Source organism: Monodelphis domestica, chromosome 2 (genome assembly GCF_027887165.1).
Source record: "Monodelphis domestica isolate mMonDom1 chromosome 2, mMonDom1.pri, whole genome shotgun sequence".
NCBI lineage: Eukaryota > Metazoa > Chordata > Mammalia > Didelphimorphia > Didelphidae > Monodelphis > Monodelphis domestica.
The window spans coordinates 105062643-105083171 of NC_077228.1; the positions used below are offsets into that span (position 1 = coordinate 105062643).

Sequence of the window (20529 nt, forward strand, 5' to 3'; positions counted from 1 at the left end):
CCATCTTCTTTTTCATTGCCCAGTGTATTCTTCTGTTCTGTCACTTCTATTTCACATGAGCTTTTGGGGAAGGAATATTTCTTGCCTTGGAGTCTAATAAGATAGGTCTCTCTATGAATACAATAATTTTCTTTTTCTTATACTCCTCTAGCCATATGTTCCATTTTCCTTCTGTCTTAACTTACTTGTCTTCTCATTGCCCCATGTATTCCTCTTCTCTTCAGTAGGAACTGACCTATAACATCCCCTACCAGTGTTTAAGTACTAGCCCAATTTGATCATTTCTTCATTGCCTTAACCTTTCTTTATTGGCTCATGTTTATGCAAAGCACTCAACCTGAGTGGGGGCTAGGGCTGGGAATTGTTGTGTGCATAGCATGCCCTAAGGGGAAGTGACAAAGTGACCCTGTATGCTGTTTTGCAGTGCTTCATTTGGTAGAAGTAGTGACCCCACCAGTCCCTACATTTCAGCCAATCGCAATTCATCTCCTGCTACCTCACCCACTACCATTGGTTCATCTACCTCTCGAGGCAGCCAGTGGCAACCAGCCTCTTCCTGCCCTACACCAATCAGTGCAAATACTACTGCATCTGTTCACCATGGCAGGTAAGGTTTACTGGAGCCATTTGTATTAGGTTTAACAAATTTTTGCTGTTGAAACCCAGATGAAAATTGTACTTAGCCCTCAAACTTGATGGAAATTATCTGCAAAGTTAGATATACTCCCAGGGTATATGGCTATATATATAAAACATCTGGGGAAAATGTTTGATTAACATCATTGACTTTTGCACCTGATTCTCTTGTCATTTGTAATTGGAATTCAAGGGTATACTCCCAGTATGTGTTAGATTAAATATTAAAATGATGTCTCTACCCCATTTGCAAGGTATGAATTTTCTTGCAGATACATAAAAGTTGAAATACCCTTTCTTCAGTCTTGATGGAAGATGGAATGTGAACTCAGTCAGGATGAAAAGTGCCACCCTATTCTAAAAGGCAGCCTCTAGCAAAAAGGCTTCTGTTTTCTGGATAGAGACAGGGAATTACTAGGAAATAATATGGGAAGGAGAATGTTGTAGTTCATTTGAAGTTTATTTCCATGTAATCTCTTCTTGGCTTGTTGTAAGTCCAAAGGCAGCAAGATAAGGATGATTGTGTGAAAGTCCAGCAGTGACTTTTTGTTAAAAATTTATTTAGTCAATTTAGAACATTATTCCTTGGTTACAAGAATCATATTCTTACCCTCCCTTCCCCCCACCCCTTCCCATAGCCAACACGCAATTCCACTGGGTTTTACTTGTGTCCTTGATCAAAACCTATTTCCATGTTGATGTTTGCACTAGGATAATCATTTAGAGTCTACATCCCCAATCATATCCCCCTCGACCCATGTGATCAAGCAGTTGTTTTTCTTCTGTGTTTCTATTCCCACAGTTCTTCCTCTGAATATGGATAATGTTCTTTCTCACAAATCCCTCCGAGTTGTTCAGGATTGCTGCATTGTCACTAATGGAGAAATCCATTATATCCGATTGTACCACAGTGTGTCAGTCTCTGTGGACAATGTTCACCTGGTTCTGCTCCTCTCACTGCATCAATTCCTGGAGGTCATTCCAGTTCACATGGAATTTCTCCAGTTTATTATTCCTTTGAGCACAATAGTATTCTATCACCATCAGATACCACAATTTGTTCAGCCATTCCCCAATTGAAGGGCATCCCCTCATTTTCCAATTTTTTGCCACCACAAAGAGTGCATCTATGAATATTCTTGTACAAATCCTTTTCCTTATTATCTCTTTGGGGTACAAACCTAGCAGTGCTATGGCTGGATCAAAGGGCAGATAGTCTTTTAGCATCCTTTGGGCATAGTTCCAAATTGCCCTCCAGAATGGTTGGATCAATTCACAACTCCCCCAGCAATGCATTAATGCCCCAACTTTGCCACATCCCCTCCAGCATTCATTACTTTCCTTTGCTGTCAGGTTAGCCAATCCCAGCAGTGACTTTTAAAAAAAGTTGATTTTTATGTTACCTACATTTCCCAATGTATCCTTCTTCTCTCTCCCTTCCAGGGAGTCTTCCCTTATAATAGAAGAAAAAAAGGGGAAAAAAGCAGTTCAATAAAACTAACCAGCCCTTTTGAAAAACTCTGAATTCTTTGGTGTTCCACACTCATAGGCCCAATACTTCTTTAGAGCGTTGATATTTATGATTTTGTTCTAGAGATGATCTTATTCGTTAGTACAGTGGATACTTACTTTTTATGGCCTGGGTTTTACAAATAACTAAGAGAAAATAGGAAAATGATGATAGTAATAATTCTAACACTGGGGCAATACTGATGATGGTGGGCAGGTTATAAGATGTTAGGAAATAACTCAGTAGCCCACATATTTTGTGGTTGAGTTATAGTCTCTACTCAGAGAGGTAAAGTATCTCACCATTGGTCCGATAGCTAGTTGTTAGCAGAGCGAGAAGGTGAGGCAGCGTGGTACAGTAGAAAGAGCATTAGATTGAGAGTTTATAGGTCTGGGTTCAAATCCTGACTTTGCCACTTACTATGTCAAGAAATGTCTTGGACAAATCCCATTTCCTCTCTGGACCTCACTGTCTTCATCTATAAAATGAGACATTTGGACTCTGACTTCTCTTAATCTATAATTTATAACTTCTCTTAATCTATCATTTATAAGTAGGTCCTAAGACTCCCAGCTCCCAGCTCAGCATTTTCCTGTTATACTATTCTTGACACCTGCTGAGTCACTAGGAGATTACTTTCCCATGTAGGTGATTATTATTTAAGATGAAGTCTCTCTTGATATACTATTATTAATAGCAATATTATTAATAATTATTACTATCAAGAGTGATCATCTTTGTAGCTCTGTTATTCCTGAGAAGTGTCATTGTAGAGTAGATAAATGTGTAGAATTGAAAGTCAAGAAAACTGAGGTTTGAATCCCACCTGGCATGACGCTGGGCAAGGCCCTTCCTTTCTGAATCTCAGCTTTCTTATTTGAAAGGGTATGAACTTTTACAGTTTTAAAATCTAGAGTGGATCCTGTGATCCTCCTTTGGTTTGAGCCTTCCTCTGCAGGGAGGCAGGGGGTAGGTATGCTCAAACGCATCTGACACTTGAGAACATTGAGAGTCAGAGAGATCCCATGGTGTGGACAGGAACTGGGCACCATAATCAGGGCTAGAACCCAGGTCATTTGTTTCTGACCTAGAGTTGCAAGCATTTGATATTGTACTACCTTCCAGCTCATATAAGATCCATATGATATTAGAAAAGAATAATAATTTTAATACTAGAAAGACAAGAATTTAAGAATACCTCAAAATTGTTAATTCATAGAGCACATTTTTAAATCTATAAGGAAAAGAAAACAGATATTGTAAATCAAAAGTTTTATTTCAAAGTAAAATTGTAATTATTTTGCATAAATTGATGCTCCTGATCCCTTCTAGTGTTTAAATTCCAGTATTACTTAAAAAAATAACATTTCTATAGGTATAGCTTTTAGCAGTTCTACCTCTTTTATTTGATTTTATGCTTATATTAGTACTAGGAGTGTAATAGTGAAGAGGTTTGAATTAGAGGGAAGAGAAGGAAACAAACATTTTATTAAGTGCCTATTATGTGCCAGGTACTATGCTCAGTGTTTTATTCATATATTCTCATTTGATCCTCACACCAACCCTAGGAGGTAGGTGTTATTTTTTTCTCTACTGAGGCCCATAGGTTAAGTAACTTGTTAAGGATCACACAGCCAGTGAGTACCTGAGGTTGGATTTGAGCTCAAGTCTTGTAACTCCTGGCCCAGTACTCTTACCAACTAACTAAGCCACATAGCTGTCTTAGTTTACATTTAAATTATTGTTTACATTTAAATTATATTGAATACAAACTTAAATGACATTCCTGGCTTGGGTTACTTTTTAAATCTAATTTTTGAAATTGTGATGATAATAATAATGTTACCAAGAATGATAGAATCTTTAAATTAGAAGGATCTTCAAAATTCTTCTTGTTCAACCTTTGTGTTTCCACTTGGAGACCTCCACTGATGGGGGCTCCACTTTTTTATTAAGGAATCTATTCTACTTTGGAAACAATTCTAGTTGTAGAGAAGATTTTCCTTATATCCTCTTCAATGATAGCAGTGAAACCACTATATATAAAGTCTTTTATTTCAATATCAAGTGTACTATTTGAGAAAATGACAATGATGCCTAAGAAGATGATCAAGAAGAATAGTTGGATTTGGTAAAATATATAAGTAGGAAGAATATCTATTTTTAAAAGTAAAACATGGACCCTAGGTTCTAGTTCTTGTGGACTCACTTCCCATGTAGGTCTTAAAATATTGAATTAAATCGCTTATGTTTTCAATGACTCACACTACTTGCCTTTCATGGGAAGATATTTGTGTGGCATTCCTCATATTAAAAAATCATATCTGCCGGTGAAAGGAGAAGAACCAGGAGAACATTGTACACAGAGACCGAAACATAATGGCACAGTCAAATGTAATAGACTTTTCTAATAGTAGTAGTGTAATGACCCAGGACAATCCAGAGGAATTTATGAGAAAGAACGCTATCCACATCCAGAGAAAGAACTGTGGGAACTAAAACGCAGAAGAAAAACTTGTGATCGATCACATAGTTTGATAGGGATATGATTAGGGTTTTGATGTTAAAAGATCACTCTACTGTAAATATGAATAACATGGAAATTGGCTTTGAACAATGATACATGTATAATCCACTGGGACTGCTTGTCAGCTCCAAGAGTGGGCAGGGAAGTGGGGAGGGAATAATGAATCATGCAACCATGGAAAAATATTCTAAAGGGGAAAAAAAGGGGAGGGGGAGAGAATTATATCTGCTTTCCTTGATTCCAGAAGCTAGCAATGTCCTCCCCTAAAATTTGCTTTCTATTCATTCATTTTGTATAATCTTTATCTCCCCCCAATAGGATGTCAGATGTTTGAGGTCAGGGATTTTTCCATTTTTTGTCTTTGTAACCTCAAAACCTGGCACAGTACTTGGGCATATAGTAGTTGCATAATGAATGTTTGCTGAAGAGCTGGAGTGGATCTAGAAATGTATTCATATTTTTAAAATTTGCATTTTTTCTTTGAAGTTTATTATTCATCCAATGTGATATATTTGACAATGAATTTGTAATCACTTGTAAATTTCCCTTGGATTTATAAGCATATAGTGAAAATCAGGTATTTAGGAGTTTTCATGCCCCTAAATGCTTCTTTGATAAGTGTGGTTTTCAATTTTGGGTTTTTGTTACCCTAGCAACAAGCTGTGATGTCACAAATAATAGCTTTTTGGGGAGAGAGCCTGTAATTAGAGCCCATCCCTTTAAGAAACAAAGATCCAGTTCTCATGCAAATGACTTTAATTATACATCTTGTAGTTACAAAATCTGTAGTTAAATCCTACTAGGCTCCCGTTTTAAGCCAAATATTATTTGTCCTCTGATTCCCTTTTTTATCAGAAATATATTATCCTAACCTGAATGGAAACAGCAAGGTAATTGGCTCAAATGCAAAGAAGGAACTAGGAGAGGGAGAATTAAATATGCCAAAGATTTGCTAAATATACTAAATATTTATACAAGGAACTCACCATCATATCCTGGCTCAAGACTCCCATGAAGACTCCCTTTCCCAGGTATTGATTGGAGGTGGGGAGTGGGGTAGATGGAAACTGGAATTGTAAGTGACTTTACTGTCCCTTTCACGTGTGTCCAAAACCAGCTTACGAGTGCATGTGTGGGGTACAGATGGCAGCAAGAAATTCTTCAAAATATGATTACATATGTCAGTCTCTTGGCTGTGCCATAACTAACATCTTTTATTTCAGACAAGGAATTTCATTAAATGTAGCCCCTTGGATGGCGGGTGGGGAAGTAGGGGTGCATAGGCACAGCGATAGTGTTCCCAAGTAGATAAGCTTTTTAAACTTAAAAAGCTCAGAATTAAAGTAGAGCCAGAAGGTTTTGTGGTGAAATCTGACTTGACTCTATATTCTCTCAGGGGTCTATTGGGGGAGATGCCTAAGTGTTCTTTATGTTGCATCTTCTCTGGTTTCAGAACTCCTTACAAGCTCCATACAGATCCGGCTGTGGAAAAAGCTGCAGACAATGTGTCCTCTAGCACCCCACTGTGTGTGATCACCAATCGACCCCCGCCTAGCACTGCCAACGGAGTTACAGCTGCCAATGTGCTCTCAACTACTGGGACAGACTCCTCCACAGAAGCCAGGGAAAGGAGGCGGTGGGTGACAATTTTTATTTTCATCTATTGAATATTGCTTTGAGACAGGAGAGGGACATGGCATCCACCTTTAGGATGATTTATGTTGAATGACTACATATAGTCTAGGGCTTGTCTTCAGGCTCAGGGAAGTTTGGGGATTTGGGAGGTGAGGAGTGGAAGATTGAGACCGTAATACATTAGAAAGTGCTGTGATCTATATATACCCTATTATCTTTCTGGTATATGAACCAAATAAATGGAAGGTGATATTTTACCTGTTTTTAAAATAGCAGAAACCCCAAAATGTGATCTTTTCAAGATCACACAACAAATTGGGAACAAGTTGAAAGGAGTACATTAAAATAGAGGAGTTAGAGAATAAGAACAATGAAGAAAAGTTTTGATTGTTCCATACAAAAAAGGTATGGACAGAGCAAGACATAGTAGGATATGAAGCAGTATGCTATAGTAGAAAGAACAATAAGTTTTAGGTCCTAGCCCGAGTTCTATAACTTAGGAGCCATATGTCCTTGGCTAAGTTATTTAGACTCTCTGAGTCTTATTTTCTTATCTGTATAATAGACACGTATACTATTCTGTGTTCACCTAATTTGCTTATAGTTTTTATCTGTAAAATAATACTAACTCATAAGATTGTTAGGAATGTCAAATGAAATCCTATATGCGAAAGCACTTTAAACTTAAAAGTATTATACTAATAAATATAAGCTATTTTGATGAGTTGTTTTGCTTTTCCACTGGAGGTAACATAAGAGAAAATTATTATAGACTGCAGAAGGAAAGATTTAGGGTATACACTAAGAATTTCTTGCAAGTGAGAATTGAAATTCCATAGAATAGGTCATGGAGAAAGAAGAGCTTTCTACTTTTCCAGGAGCATGTGTAACTCTACTTGAAGGCTCAAAGACAGATCTGCTGATCTCCAAGACCCTTACTAATTATTAACCTCATAACATAAACAAAAAGGGTGACTAACTTTTTCCAACATTTGAATTTTGCCTATCTTCCGTTTCCAAAAGGTGGTTTTCACTGTGATGGAATAGCAGCACTGGTGTAGATTTTAATAATTTAGAAAGAAGATTATTTTGGACATTTTCATTTTGTTCTGTTTCTTAAATGATATCTGAAACTATAGGGGGAATGAAATAGATAGTTTAGCATGAGAAAGGAGACAAAAGCAGATGTAATATGGAATTAGGAAATAGATATTTTCTCTTTACCAGTCATTTCAGAAAACATATTAAATGAAGAAGGTTCATTTTCTTGGTAAACACACTTATTTTAGTAACTATCATTTCTTCTTATACGTTGGTTTGCCCCCCTCCCTGCAAATATTAATAAATCAATGTTGGATATGCCACATATGTCTAAATGTTAGTCCAGATATAATTTAGACAGTTTTTAGGTGAAAACTTGATAAATAAAATGATGATATTTCCACATAAGAGAAATTCCTAGATGGCAATATAAGTATGTACAAGTGTCTAAAAGCAAATTCAAGGGGATCTGGCAAGGGATAAAGGGAAGAGGAATGAGAAGCTAACTAGGATCAAGAAGGACCTTCTCCTTGTCATAAGTATCTATTGTAAGTCACTACTGTGTTAAACACTGAGAATACATAAAAAGGGGGGGAAAGCCACAATCCCTGACTTGACGGTGCTCATGTTCTTGGCAGGGAGGTAATGTGGGGAAAAAAAAACCTCAGTAAAAATTCAAGAGATAAACAATGTAAAGGAAAGGAAATCTCAGGGGAGAGGCACAAGTGGCTGAAGTGGGGTGGGGACCAGAAAAGGCCTCTTATGGAAAGTGGGATTTGAGCTGAGTTTTGAAGGAATCTAGAAGGCAAAACTATCTGGAGGATGAAATTAGAAAAGGGAGATTAAAGCAGGGAGACCAGTTGGAAGGTTTTTTTAGTCCAGGTGAGAGATGATAAGGACCTGAGCTAGAATGGTGACTATATCATTAGAGATGATTGGGAGTGGAAATGGTTGGGAGAGATGTTGTCTAGATAAATGGTTTGGCAACTGATTGGATATATGAGATGAGTTAGAGAGATGAGTCTAGGTGGCCTAGGTTCTGAATTTGGTTGACTAGAAGGATGATGGTGTTCTTAACTAATTTTCCTAAGAAATAGGAAAATTTGGAATAAGAATCAGTTCAATTTTGGACTTGGTGAGTTTAAGATGGGATATAGAACATTCGGTTTGAAATTTCCAATAGTTATTTCATGTTGTAGAACTGGAGCTTAGGAAACTGAGTAGCGTTACATTGGGATGGTAATTAGTCCCATGGAAGTTGACAAATTATCTACCAAATGGGAGAATATAGAGAAAGAAAAGGAGGTGGCCCAGAGAGGCTTAGTATCACACTCCAAATTAGAGAACATGATATGGATGATGATCTAGAAAGGGACAATGAGAAGGAATGGCCAGACAGGTGGTAGGAGAACCAGGAAAAAATAGTATTACAAAGTAGAAAGGAAGAAGTTTCCAGGAAAAGAGAATATTGAACTGTGTCAAGAATGATGAGGATGACAGAAAAACCATTACATCTGGCAGGTAAACCATCATTGGTGACTTTGTGGAGAGCAGATTAGTTTCCTGAAGATCTTCAGTTGGATAATGAGGTTGGAAATTCAATTTTCAAAGGGTCGAGGAATGATTGAGCAAAGAAAATTGGAGGCAACAAGAGACTACTTTTTCTTAAGATTTTGCCTGTAAAAGGGAGGAAAGGCACAATATATTTTGGGTGTGGGTGCTCACAATGAAGACCTATACATGCTTGTAAGCCAGCAGGAAAGGAATAAGTTGACAGAGGTTAAAGATTAGAGTGGGGAGTAGTCTATTGGAGATGACAAGTGGAGATGAGAGGTAGGGCAAGTGTAAAGATTTTGATTTTGGCAAGGAGAAAGGACCACTTCTTCAGCAAGGTTTGGAATAATGGAAGAGAGAAGGGCAAATGATGTCTGAGGTTTTGAAATGTAGAGAAGGAAAGAAGAGTAAGCTTGGCTATTTCTTCATTAAAATGTGAACTGAATTCCCCAGCTGAGAAGACAGTGATAGAGTAGTGAGGGAGATTTGAGAGATGAGAAAGTTTGGAAGAGCAGACTGTTGAAAGTACAATGGAAAACCAATTAAGGAAGAATAAAATTATTTTCTTGCATCTGTGAGGTCTCGTTTGAGGTTAGATAATATAAATTTGTGGTAGACCCAATTAGCAAGATTCTAGCAGCAAGAGAGTAGTAGCCGAAGAGACAGGACTGTAGTAGTTACCTTGTTTTGGGTTTTGGCTACAAATGAATGGAGATAGGACATGAGAGACAAAGGTTACAAAAATAGAGAACAGTATAATATTGAACTGATTAACTATAAGAGTTGAAAATGGAAAGGGAGGGAAGTTGATACCCTGAGTTATTATAGGGAATAATAAGACCATTTTTTGCCTTTTGGGAAATCATAATTTAGTTAGCCCAAGACTAACAACACATTCAGGTATACATATATCAGATGTAGAGATTTTAGAAAAAGAACATTCAATCCAGGCATGAATGATTTGTAAGAGCATTTTAGGGGTGGGAGGTAAGTGGAAGCAAATATGTGGAGAGTAGTTGTAGGAATGGTTCAGCATATGCTAGCACTTCTGGTGGGCTGTATGTTCTACACAGTGCTGCATGTCAGAAATGGGGATAGTAGATGCTGAGGAATTGGGAAATGAATCATGAAGATGTCCTTCTCATTGTCCCTCTCAATCTGAGGTAGAATGTTCTACTTTCTCTCCTTCCAAAATGCAATTCTTTAAAAAGGTGTTAGAGGGCACAGCTAGGTGGCTCAATGGATTGGGAAATGAATGATGAAGATGCCCTCAAGGAGTTTGCAGTCAAGCTAGAGAAATATAGCACATAGGAATTATCTTTTAAAAGATGAAAGTGAAGTTTTGAGTACAGATTTTTATATATTTTATATTTATATTTTATATAGCAGTGATGGTAAACACAGCTCGTTATTCAAAAAGGTCACACAGAGCCCTCTTTGTGGGTACACCTACAGTTACCCAACAGAGTTCATTGTTAGAAAGCCAGAGGGACTCAGGGTGGAGCTGTTCCCCTCTCCCTCTCCATGTGCCCAAGGACATTCCTCACTCACCCCGTCCCTCTGCCCAGGAGCCCAATAGGAGTGCTTCTTCCCTTCTTTGTCTCAGTCTGGGGATGGGGAGGGTCCTGGCCCTCCACCTCCAAAAGGGTCGCCATCACTGGTATATAGACTGGTTATATCCTGAAAAGATGTAGAACAAGGTGTGACTAGTTAATAAGTGTCTCTGAAAGGTACAAAACATAATTTTGAATTATGTTTTATTTTTAATGAAATCTTATTAATGCTTTTTAAAAATATGTTATTTCCCTTTACCCCAGAAGAGACCTCCTTTATTATAAGGTTAAATAGTTAAAACACCTCAACGCATTGATCATATCTGATAATTCTGTATCTATATTCTACCACCCCCCTTTTTTTTAAACCCTTACCTTCCATCTTAGAATCAATACTGTGTATTGGTACCAAGGCAGAAGAGTGGTAAGGGCTAGGCAATGGGGGTTAAGTGACTTGCCCAAGGTCACACAGCTAGGAAGTATCTGAGGCCAAATTTGGACCCAGGACCTCCCATCCCAGGGCCTGGTTCTCAATTCACTGAGCCACCCAGCTGCCCCCTCTACCACCTTTTTAATGAATTGCATTTTGGAAGGAGAGAAAGTAGAACATTCTACCTTCGATTGAGAGGGACAAGTGTCATCTTGTTGTCTGAAAAAGCGAGAAAGTCTTCATGAAAGTTTTAGGACTTTTTTTGGTTGTGGAAAATCAGTTGCTAGAGAGGTTAGGGGTGAGGAGATGTTTCAGTTGCAATGAGGTGAGTACAAGAAGGAGATTTTGAATAGGACTTGGAGTTTGAAAGTGAGAAAACTGAAGGGACTTTTATTTGATGTCTTTGAGTAAACATTTCCATCATCCTCAGCCTCCTCTTTTCAAACCCTTTCACACAAATCTTTCTTTAGTGTTTAATTTAATGTGGTTCTGGGTGGGAATGCTTTATATTTTATAGGCACTCATATTCTAAAGCAGACAAGACACAGAAGAACACATAAAAGACATATATACATATATATGTATGTATGTATAAGACAGGTATTCTCTGGAATAGAATAGAAACATGAAATCATGATTTGAATAATGATGCTATTAGTCTACCCAGTAGCACTAAGGATATGAGTGACATTATTCCTAAGAACATTATGCTAAATGGATCAAATGTGGCTTATGTTTTTAGGATATTGCAAGTATGCTATCTCTTGAGAAGGCCTACCTTCTTGGGAATGAAAAACCTGTACTCCTAAAACATTTTTATTTTGGCTTTTGATAAGATAAAGTCAATTTGTTTTCTCTTTTCACCCAAACATGATTTTGCACTCCCTCCCTCCCTCCCCCCCCAATCAAATGTTTTGTATGCAACCTGTTCTTCTCTCTAAGAGGATGTGCTGCTGCTTAATTATTTCCTTAAAACTGCAACATTCTCTGTAATCAGCCTTTTGTTGTACTATAAAAGGCCTCATTTTAGCTTCTGCTGGACCCAGTGCAGACATAGAGTCTATTTTCAAAATATCTAATATGAAGCTCATAATGATTGGGGAAATGGGACTTTAAAACTGGCTTTGAAGAGACTATATCTCTAGTAAGGGCAAGATATATGGTCAGTGGAAGGCATTCCTGAAATAATTGGCTCTAATTGTAATTAGTGTAATTCTATTTTTTTTAGAAGGGAGAATATGTTATGCTTCCTAAATATCAGAAACATGGGCTTTATTAGAGCAATCTCATTTTCACTAGGAGTGAGATAAAATATTGGATTAGAGAAGCAGTCTGAATCTATGTGTGAATATAGATAGCCATTAGCTTATACTTTTAGTATTGGTGATAATTTTATTTGTTTTGCTGACTACTGGAACTAAAATATCTTTTGTGCAAAGTTTTAAGATGACCTCTCAGCTTCTTTAGCATTCATGAATATAAACTGAATCAAATGACTGGTTTTAAATCTCATGGGAATCTAGATGATTTACTCTACTGAGTAGATAATGTAACCCAGAGTTCAAACTTTTGAAACAGGTCCATTATTTTATTACTTGAGGTTTTAAAACCCTTACCGTCTCTGTCTTAGAACCAATATTGGTTCGAAGATAGAAAACAAGAAGGGCAGTTGCGGTTAAGTGACTTGCTGAAGGTCACATAGCTAGGAAGTGTCTGAAGCCAGATTTGAGCCCAGAACCTTCTCCTCTCTCTCTAGGCCTGGCTTTCTATCCACTGCTCCACTAGCTGTAACATTTACCACCTTAGGTTAGGAAGCATTTAAAATACTGTTATGTTTTATTTATTCATTATGTTTGTTTGAAGTAGAGAGAGGTAGGTGCTGTTCTCTCTATGTTACATATAAGAAAAATGAGCCCTAAAAGAGGGAAGCAATTTTTTTTTAAGGTTTCATAGTGAGTTAGTAACAGACAAAGGATTAACTAAACACCTTGGTTCTCCTCAGATTCTACACTGAATTGTTTAACTCTTTCTTCCTTTAGATATAGTTACTGTTAAATTCAGAAGGTAAGTTCTGGTTGTTGGACTACCTGTTATTTAACCTTTAACTGAACCCTCTATTCTAATGGCTGTCACACAAATGTCATAGTTCTTAGGGAGATTACAAAAACCAGTGTAGTCATTCGATTGTAGAGGGATTGATTTGGCTAGCTGACAGTAGGTTGGAAATGGCAAGTGGTGACCAGTTGGAAGATAAGCCTATATGGATATCAAGTCTGAACAGCAGCTGTTATGATGGTGTAGTGGGCTGGTTCACTTTCCAAAGCCTGAAGTTTTCCTTAGCAACAAACTATAAACAGGCCCTCAGCTAATATTAGTCTGTAACAGCATTTGAGTCTCTTGCTGTTTTTCCACTCTGTCCCCTTCTGCTCTTTGTATACACATCCTTGCCTACCTCTCTTTTCCTCTCTTCCTTTTCTTCATTTCCACCTCTCTCTTCTTCCTACTTCTCTCTCCTCTTCTCTCCCTCCTTCCTTTCTCCCCACTTTCTTTTCCTTCCTACTTCTCTGCTTCTTTCTTGTGAGTATTCTTTGTTTTGTCTCCTAAGAAAGCAAGGACATTTAGTTTTTCTTCATGTTTCTTGTACCTAGCAGAGTGACTTGTATGTGGCAAACACTTCTTGAATTGAATTGAAGTTCAGCTCTATGGTGAAATTATGCTGGATACTGGTAATGATAGGCTCATGAGAAATGAATGGATGAGACAATTCTTTTCCTCTGACCTTTGCTGGCTCCCTGACAGCTACCACATGCTGTTGTGTTAGCATTGCCAAGTCAGTATTTAATCAGTGACTGAAATGGACACCGTATCAATATAGCTTCAATCAATGCAAATGTCTTCTAATGGAGTTGAGTGGAAAACATTGAAATTCTAATTCCATCATGCCATATGATGATGAGACCATTGTTTTGGTTGCCAGAAAAAATTCAGTTGCATATTTTAAAAAATATCTTTGGTTTTTATATCACCTTCAATTCTAAATATAGTTCTCCCCTCCCCTTCTCAGAATACTTTCCGTTGTTAAAAATTAAATTACATTGTTAAGTCATGAACTTTGGAAAGAATACTTATGTATCAAAGTCATTGGATCCAAGAAGGAACCATCTAATACATTTTACAAATTGAGGTAACTGACATCAAGAGAAGCCATTGTGCAGGAAGTAAACTGAATTGGAGTTCACATTCAGTATGTTTCTCTCTGACACAACTTAGTTCCTTTGCTACTACATCGTGGTCTCATTCAAGCCACAATAGTTAAATTGTACCGACCACTATGCTGAATCAGCTAAGGGAAATACAAAGTTAAAATAAGATACTTCATGGTCTACTATGTGGATTGAAATATATGTTATACAGTTAATAAATGCATATTAGTTTATTAATAAGATGTGTTAACTATTTCAATCTAAGATGCAGATGAGAAGGAAAAGTTAGACAGGTAATTAACACCAAGGTTTTGGATGTGGGGACCAAACTTCCATTAGAAGAAATGCAAAGTTAAAGAAAGTAAATTTAAGGGGGGGAGGAATAAATTTGGCCATGCAAGCCTGGTTCAAATGAGGGAACGTGAAAAGAAATTCCACAAACTCACTCTCTCCAGATTTATTCTTATTCTAAAACAAAGATTTTCATTTTTTACATAAAAGTCTAATGGTAATGCTGCACCATCTATTTCTCTCTGGTGTTTATAGAGCCTACAATCTGAGGTCCCAGAAAACTTTCCATGTCACAGTAAAGCAGTGAAGTGTGTAGTTTTGTGTATTTGCTATAAAGTGTAATATTTTAGGGGAAAAAATTCATTTCCACTCACCCATGTTCATCCCCTGCCCTTAGAAGGAATATGTGTGTATAGTATAGAAGGGATAAAAGAAATAGAGGCAGAACATATACTTTATGTTAAGCTTGAAGAAGTTAGTCTATTTGAGTGAAGGGAGCAAAAAATTAGTTGATTTGTTAGAGCGAGACTAGTTAAAGGCAGTTACTGATTCTTTCAAAATGTCTAAGAAGAAGTATTTTGGTAGCTGTATGAGGTTTGTAAACAGAAAGAAGATGGGAATGAGAGACAGGTGGTTTATTAAGAACACTGGGTTTAGAGTAAGAGAACCTAATTTCTTCTTTTTAAAAATTAAAATCCTGACTTCCTGTCTCAAAATTAATACTATGTATTGGTTCCAAGGCAAAAGAGTGGTAAGAGCCAGTAAGTTGGGATTAAGTGATTTGTCCAGGGTCACACAGGTAGGAAGTATCTGAAACCACATTTGAACCCAGAACCTTTTATCTCCAGATCCAGCTCTCTATCCACTGAGCCACCTAGCTGCCCCCAGAGAACCTAGTTTCAGATCCTGTCTCTGCTGTTTTTCATATGACCTTGAACAAGTCCATTAACTTCTTTGGGACTGTCTTTTAAATTGAGAGTGAAGATTGGAAGTTGGTCTTAGATGACATCTAAGGTCTCTTTCAGCTCTAAATACTATGATCACTATGTATAGCAGAAGCCATATTTCTCATCATTCTAGCTTTAGAAGTTCCCATGTTCTTTGGGTAATACAGAATCAAGTTCCCAATCCTGTGATCTGAAAGAAAAATCCTGTTACCTCCTTGAGTATAAATGGTAACACAGAATCTCATGTAAGCTAAGTGACAGCAAGTATCAGCAGGCTTAGTGAATACATTCAAGTAAAATCGAAATCAGTGATGTGTCAGTGTTTCAAGGGTTTTTGTTTTATTTTTTATTTTGTTTTTTATCTCATATTTGCATCTTCTTTGAAAAATGTAGGGATAGTAATTTTTGTTGTTTCTGAATATTATGCTACCAATCAAATACTCAACTTTCTAGGAAAATATATGCTAAATCTTCTTTATTTTCTAATAGCTTATTTTTACTTTCCAAGTAACAAGTATTTTTTTAAATAATATTTTATTTGATCATTTCCAAGCATTATTCATTAAAGACAGAGATCATTTTTTCCCCACCCCCCACCCCCCATAGCCAATGCATGATTCCACTGGGTGTCACATGTGTTCTTGATTCGAAACCATTTCTATGTTGTCAATATTTGCATTAGAGTTTCGTTTAGAGTCTCTCCTCTGTCATGTCCCCTCAACCGCTGTAGTCAGGAAGTTGCTTTTCCTCGGTGTTTCCACTCCCATAGTTTATCCTTTGCTTATGAATAGTGTTTTTTCTCCTAGATCCCTGCAGATTGTTCTGGGGCATTACACCACCACCAATGGAGAAGTCCATTATGTTTGATTATACCACAGTGTATTAGTCTCTGTGTACATTGTTCTTCTGGTTCTGCTCCTCTCGCTCTGCATCACTTCCTGGAGGTTGTTCGAGTCTCCATGGAATTCCTCCACTTTATTATTCCTTTTAGCACAATAGTATTCCATCACCAACATATACCACAATTTGCTCAGTCATTCCCCAATTGATGGGCATCCCCTCGTTTTCCAGTTTTTGGCCACCACAAAGAGCGCAGCTATGAATATTTTTGTACAAGTCTTTTTGTCCATTGTCTCTTTGGGGTACAGACCCAGCAGTGCTATGGCTGGATCAAAGGGTAGACATTCTTTTGTCGCCCTTTGGGCATAGTTCCAAATTGCCCAACAAGTATTTTTTTAATTAATCTGTCTCACTCATTGCTCTCCTTTCCCTAATTGAGCAAATTTTTTAAAAATCTGACAAATCTCTTAATAATGCATATTTATGTTATACAGCAAAGTATTAGCCATGTTCAAAAAATGTCTCTTTCTGCATTTTAACTTCACTTCTCTCTTTAGGAAGTGATTATTATGCTTCATCTTCATTCTTTTATTATTGTATTGATCATTTATGAAGTACCTGCTATGTTAAAGGCACTGCTGAGGTGCTGAGCATATAAAAATAAAAACAAGCCTTGCCCAGGAGGAATTTATTTAAAATTTTTTTTTACTTATTTTACTTTAAATTTTTAAAGATTAAATTTTTTTTTTAATTTAGTCAATTTAGAACTTTATTCCTTGGTTATAAGAATCCTATTCTTTTCCTTCCCTTCCCCTACCCCTTCCCATAGCTGATGTGCAGTTCCACTGGGTTTTTACATGTGTCCTTGATCATAACCCATTTCATGTTGTTGGTATTTGCATTAGGATGTTCATTTAGAGTCTACATCCCCAACCACATCCCTTCAACCTGTTATGAAGTTCAGATGTGTACCCCTTCAGTTTGGGAAGAACCTTTTGCAAGAATGCAAGACTCCAAAACTTAGCTTAAAAACAAAAAGATAAATTTATTAATTTAGGTTCTAGTCTTTTAAAGTTTTTCTTCTCTATAATGTTGTCATTGTATAAATTGTTTGCTTAGTTCTGCTCACTTTGATCTGAGTTCATAAAGGTCTTCCCAGTTTCTCCTCTTGAAATTGTCCATTTCATCATTTCTTAGAGCTTAATAATATTCCATTATCTTCATCTACTTCATTTGTTTAGTCATTTCCACACAGGAAGACTTCCTTCTAATTTCATTTTCTGTTTACTGCAAAGAGCTGCTATAAATATTTTTGTAAATATAGATTATTTAAAAAATAATTAATACCTATAGATTTTATAAATATTTTATTTTTTTAGACCCATTTCCTTTTAGTTTGACTTCTTTAGGGTTTAAACCTAGTAGTGGTGTGCCTGGGTCTAAGAGTGTAAACATTTTGGTAATTTTATGGGAATTGTTCCAAATTACTTTCCAGAAGTACTGGACCAAGTCAGAGCTCCACCAACAAGGTAGTAGTGTATCTGTTTTCCACAACCCCCCTAACATATATAATTTTTTTTCTTTTATCATCTTTACCTATAGAATAGGTGTTGTGTGGAACATCTAAGTTGTTTTAATTTGTACTTCTTTAATTATTAACAAATTAGAGTTTTAGAAAACATTCTTCAATCAAAACTATTAATAAGCACATGAACAAGTGTTCTAAATCTCTCATAATTAGAAGATTCAAATCAAAACAACTCTGAGGTATCACCTCACACCTAGCAGATTGGCCAATATGACAGAAAAGGAAAGGAAAGTTGGAGGAGATATGGCAAAATTGGAACGCTAATGCCTTGCTGGTGGAGTTGCGAATTGATCCAACCATTCTGGAAGGCAATTTGGAACTATGCCCAAAGGGCTTTTTTAAAATACTGCCTGCCCTTTAATCCCGCCATACCATTGCTGGTTTTGTACCCCAAAGAGATAATAAGGAAAAATACTTGTCCAAAAATATTCATAGCCTCGCTCTTTGTGGTGGCAAAAAACTGGAAATTGAGAGGATGTCCATCAATTGGGGAATCGTTGAACAAATTGTAGTGTCTGATAGTGATGGAATATTATTATGCTGAAAGGAATAATGAACTGGAGGAATTCCGTGTGAACTGGAAAGACCTCTAGGAAGAGGAGCGAAAGAAGCAGAACCAGGAGAACATTGTACACAGAGACTGATACACTGTGGTACAGTCGAATGTAATGGACTTCTCTACTAGCAGCAAAGCAATGATCCAGAACAATTCTGAGGGACTTAGGAGAAAGAACACTATCCACATCCAGAGATAGAACTGTGGGAATAGAAACACAGAAGAAAAACATTTCCTTGATCATATGGTTTGATGGGGATAGTGTTCTTTCTATTGTGTGAGTGAAAGAACTATCTTTCACTCTATTGCAAATAAGAATAATATGGAACTGGGTTCTGAACAATGATACATGTAAAACCCAGTGGAATTCCTAGTTGACTCCAGAGTGGGGAAGGAGGGGAGGAGGGAAAGAACATGAATCTTGTAACCATGGAAAAATACTCTAAACTAACTTACTAACTAAATAAAAATTTTAAAAAAGGAAACAATCTCTTCATCTCTTAATTGTTTATTTGGTAATGGATCTTAGTTTTAGACATTTGAATTGATTCCTTTTAAATTTTGGCAAGGAGATCTTTATCAGAGAGACTTCTTTTTTATTATTTATTTTTGCCAGAGAAAATCCCCAATTTTATTCCTGTACAATATGATGAGTTCTGAATACAACTAGAGTATCATTCTTACTACTTCCAAGCCAGAAAGCTATAGTGGTCATTTACAGGTAACAGTCAGCACTCTTTCAACAAAGAGGAATTAACACACTCATATTCACATGAAAATACATGGATATACACACATATACATCCATACAATCCCCCCATACATATGCATAAATGTGTATTTGTTTATATTACATACATCTAGATTCACATATGTATACACACAAATATGGGGCAGCAAGGTGGCACAGTGGATAGAGTACAAGGTCAGAGAAACTTGTTGCAAAGACTTTTCCCCCTAGTTAATCCATTTCCCTTCTAATTCTCATTGTATTAGATTTGTGCATAACTTTAATTTTATATAATCAAAATTATGCATTTTATTTTGTATGATCATATTTGTCATTTAGTTATTAATTCTTCCCTATTCATACCAAAAATATTTTTTCCTTCCTCCTCTAATTTGTTTATGATGATTTTTAGTATCTAGGTCACATATTCATTTAGATCTTATCTTGGTGTTTGTTGTAAAGTTATGGTTTAAACCTAATTCTGCTGAACTGCTGCCCAGTTTTTCCAATAGTTCTTTCCTCAGTTATAGGGGTCCTTGGTTTTGTTAAACATCTGTTACTGTGATTGCTTCAGGTTTTGTCAACTTAATTTGTCCTACTGGCCAACCTCTTTTTTTTTTAAACCTGTATCAAATAATTTTAATGATTATTGGGATTTTTTTTTTAGCCCAATTTGAAATTTGGTCTTGATATGTTTCCTTTTCACTTTTTTCACTTTTATTCTTGAGATCTTTAACCTTTTATTCTGCCATGTAAGATTCCTTTTTTTTGTTTGTTTGTTTTAGGTATTATAAAATACACTTGGGAGTTTCATTCAGCATTGAATGAGCAAATTAATTTAGGTAGCATTGTTATTTTTATTATATTGGTTTGCTTTACCCATGAGGAATTAATGTTTCTTCAATTATTAAAGTATGTCTTTATTTCTGCAAAGAATACTTTATAGTTAGAGTTACATAGTCTTTCGGTGAATATTGGAAGATACACTCCCAAGTATTTTATAGCTTCTGTAGTTATTTTTAAAGGAATTTCTCTTTTTGCTTGACTAGAATGTGTGTGTGTGTGTGTGTGCCTGTGTATGCCCAAACTTCTATCATGCAACTTTGCTGAGGTTATTAAATCATTTCAGTTAATTTTTCTTTGATTCTCTTAGATTTTCAAAGTATATCATTATGCCTTCTGCAAAAAAAAAAAAAAAACAGTGCTTTTGTTTTCTCTTTGCTGATGCCATTACCTTAATTTCTTTTTATTGTCTTATTGTTATAGCTATATTGTCTTTGTTCTTGTCTTATTTTAAGCACTGTTAAATAATAGTGGTGATAAATGGATATTCTTGCCTTACCTCTGATCTTATTGGAAAGTCCTCTGACATTTTTCTATTACATATAATGTTTGCTCTTGGATTTAGATTTAAAATGATTTACCATATTAGGGAAAGCTGCAGTTATTCTTGTGATTTCTAGAGCTTTTAAAAAATAAAAATGAATG

General features: G+C 36.4%; 1 protein-coding gene and 1 long non-coding RNA gene across 7 annotated transcripts in view; one reads left to right on the forward strand and one right to left on the reverse strand.

Moving 5' to 3' along the window:
- Positions 1–20529, forward strand: part of PPP1R12B (protein phosphatase 1 regulatory subunit 12B) — a 316463-nt gene that overhangs the window by 150850 nt on the left and 145084 nt on the right. For 3 of the 5 annotated variants that reach the window (XM_007481152.3, XM_007481151.3, XM_007481153.3), the window contains exons 13-14: positions 425–607; positions 6127–6309. In XM_007481152.3, the coding sequence (XP_007481214.1) occupies positions 425–607; positions 6127–6309 (366 nt within the window). The remainder of the gene's footprint in view (positions 1–424; positions 608–6126; positions 6310–20529) is intronic. The other 2 variants (XM_001363985.4, XM_007481154.3) reach the window with 1 other exon arrangement.
- Positions 1–20529, reverse strand: part of LOC103098735 (uncharacterized) — a 134686-nt gene that overhangs the window by 90057 nt on the left and 24100 nt on the right. For both annotated transcript variants that reach the window (XR_461510.3, XR_008916157.1), the window contains exon 2: positions 10455–10583. This is a non-coding gene — a long non-coding RNA (uncharacterized LOC103098735). The remainder of the gene's footprint in view (positions 1–10454; positions 10584–20529) is intronic.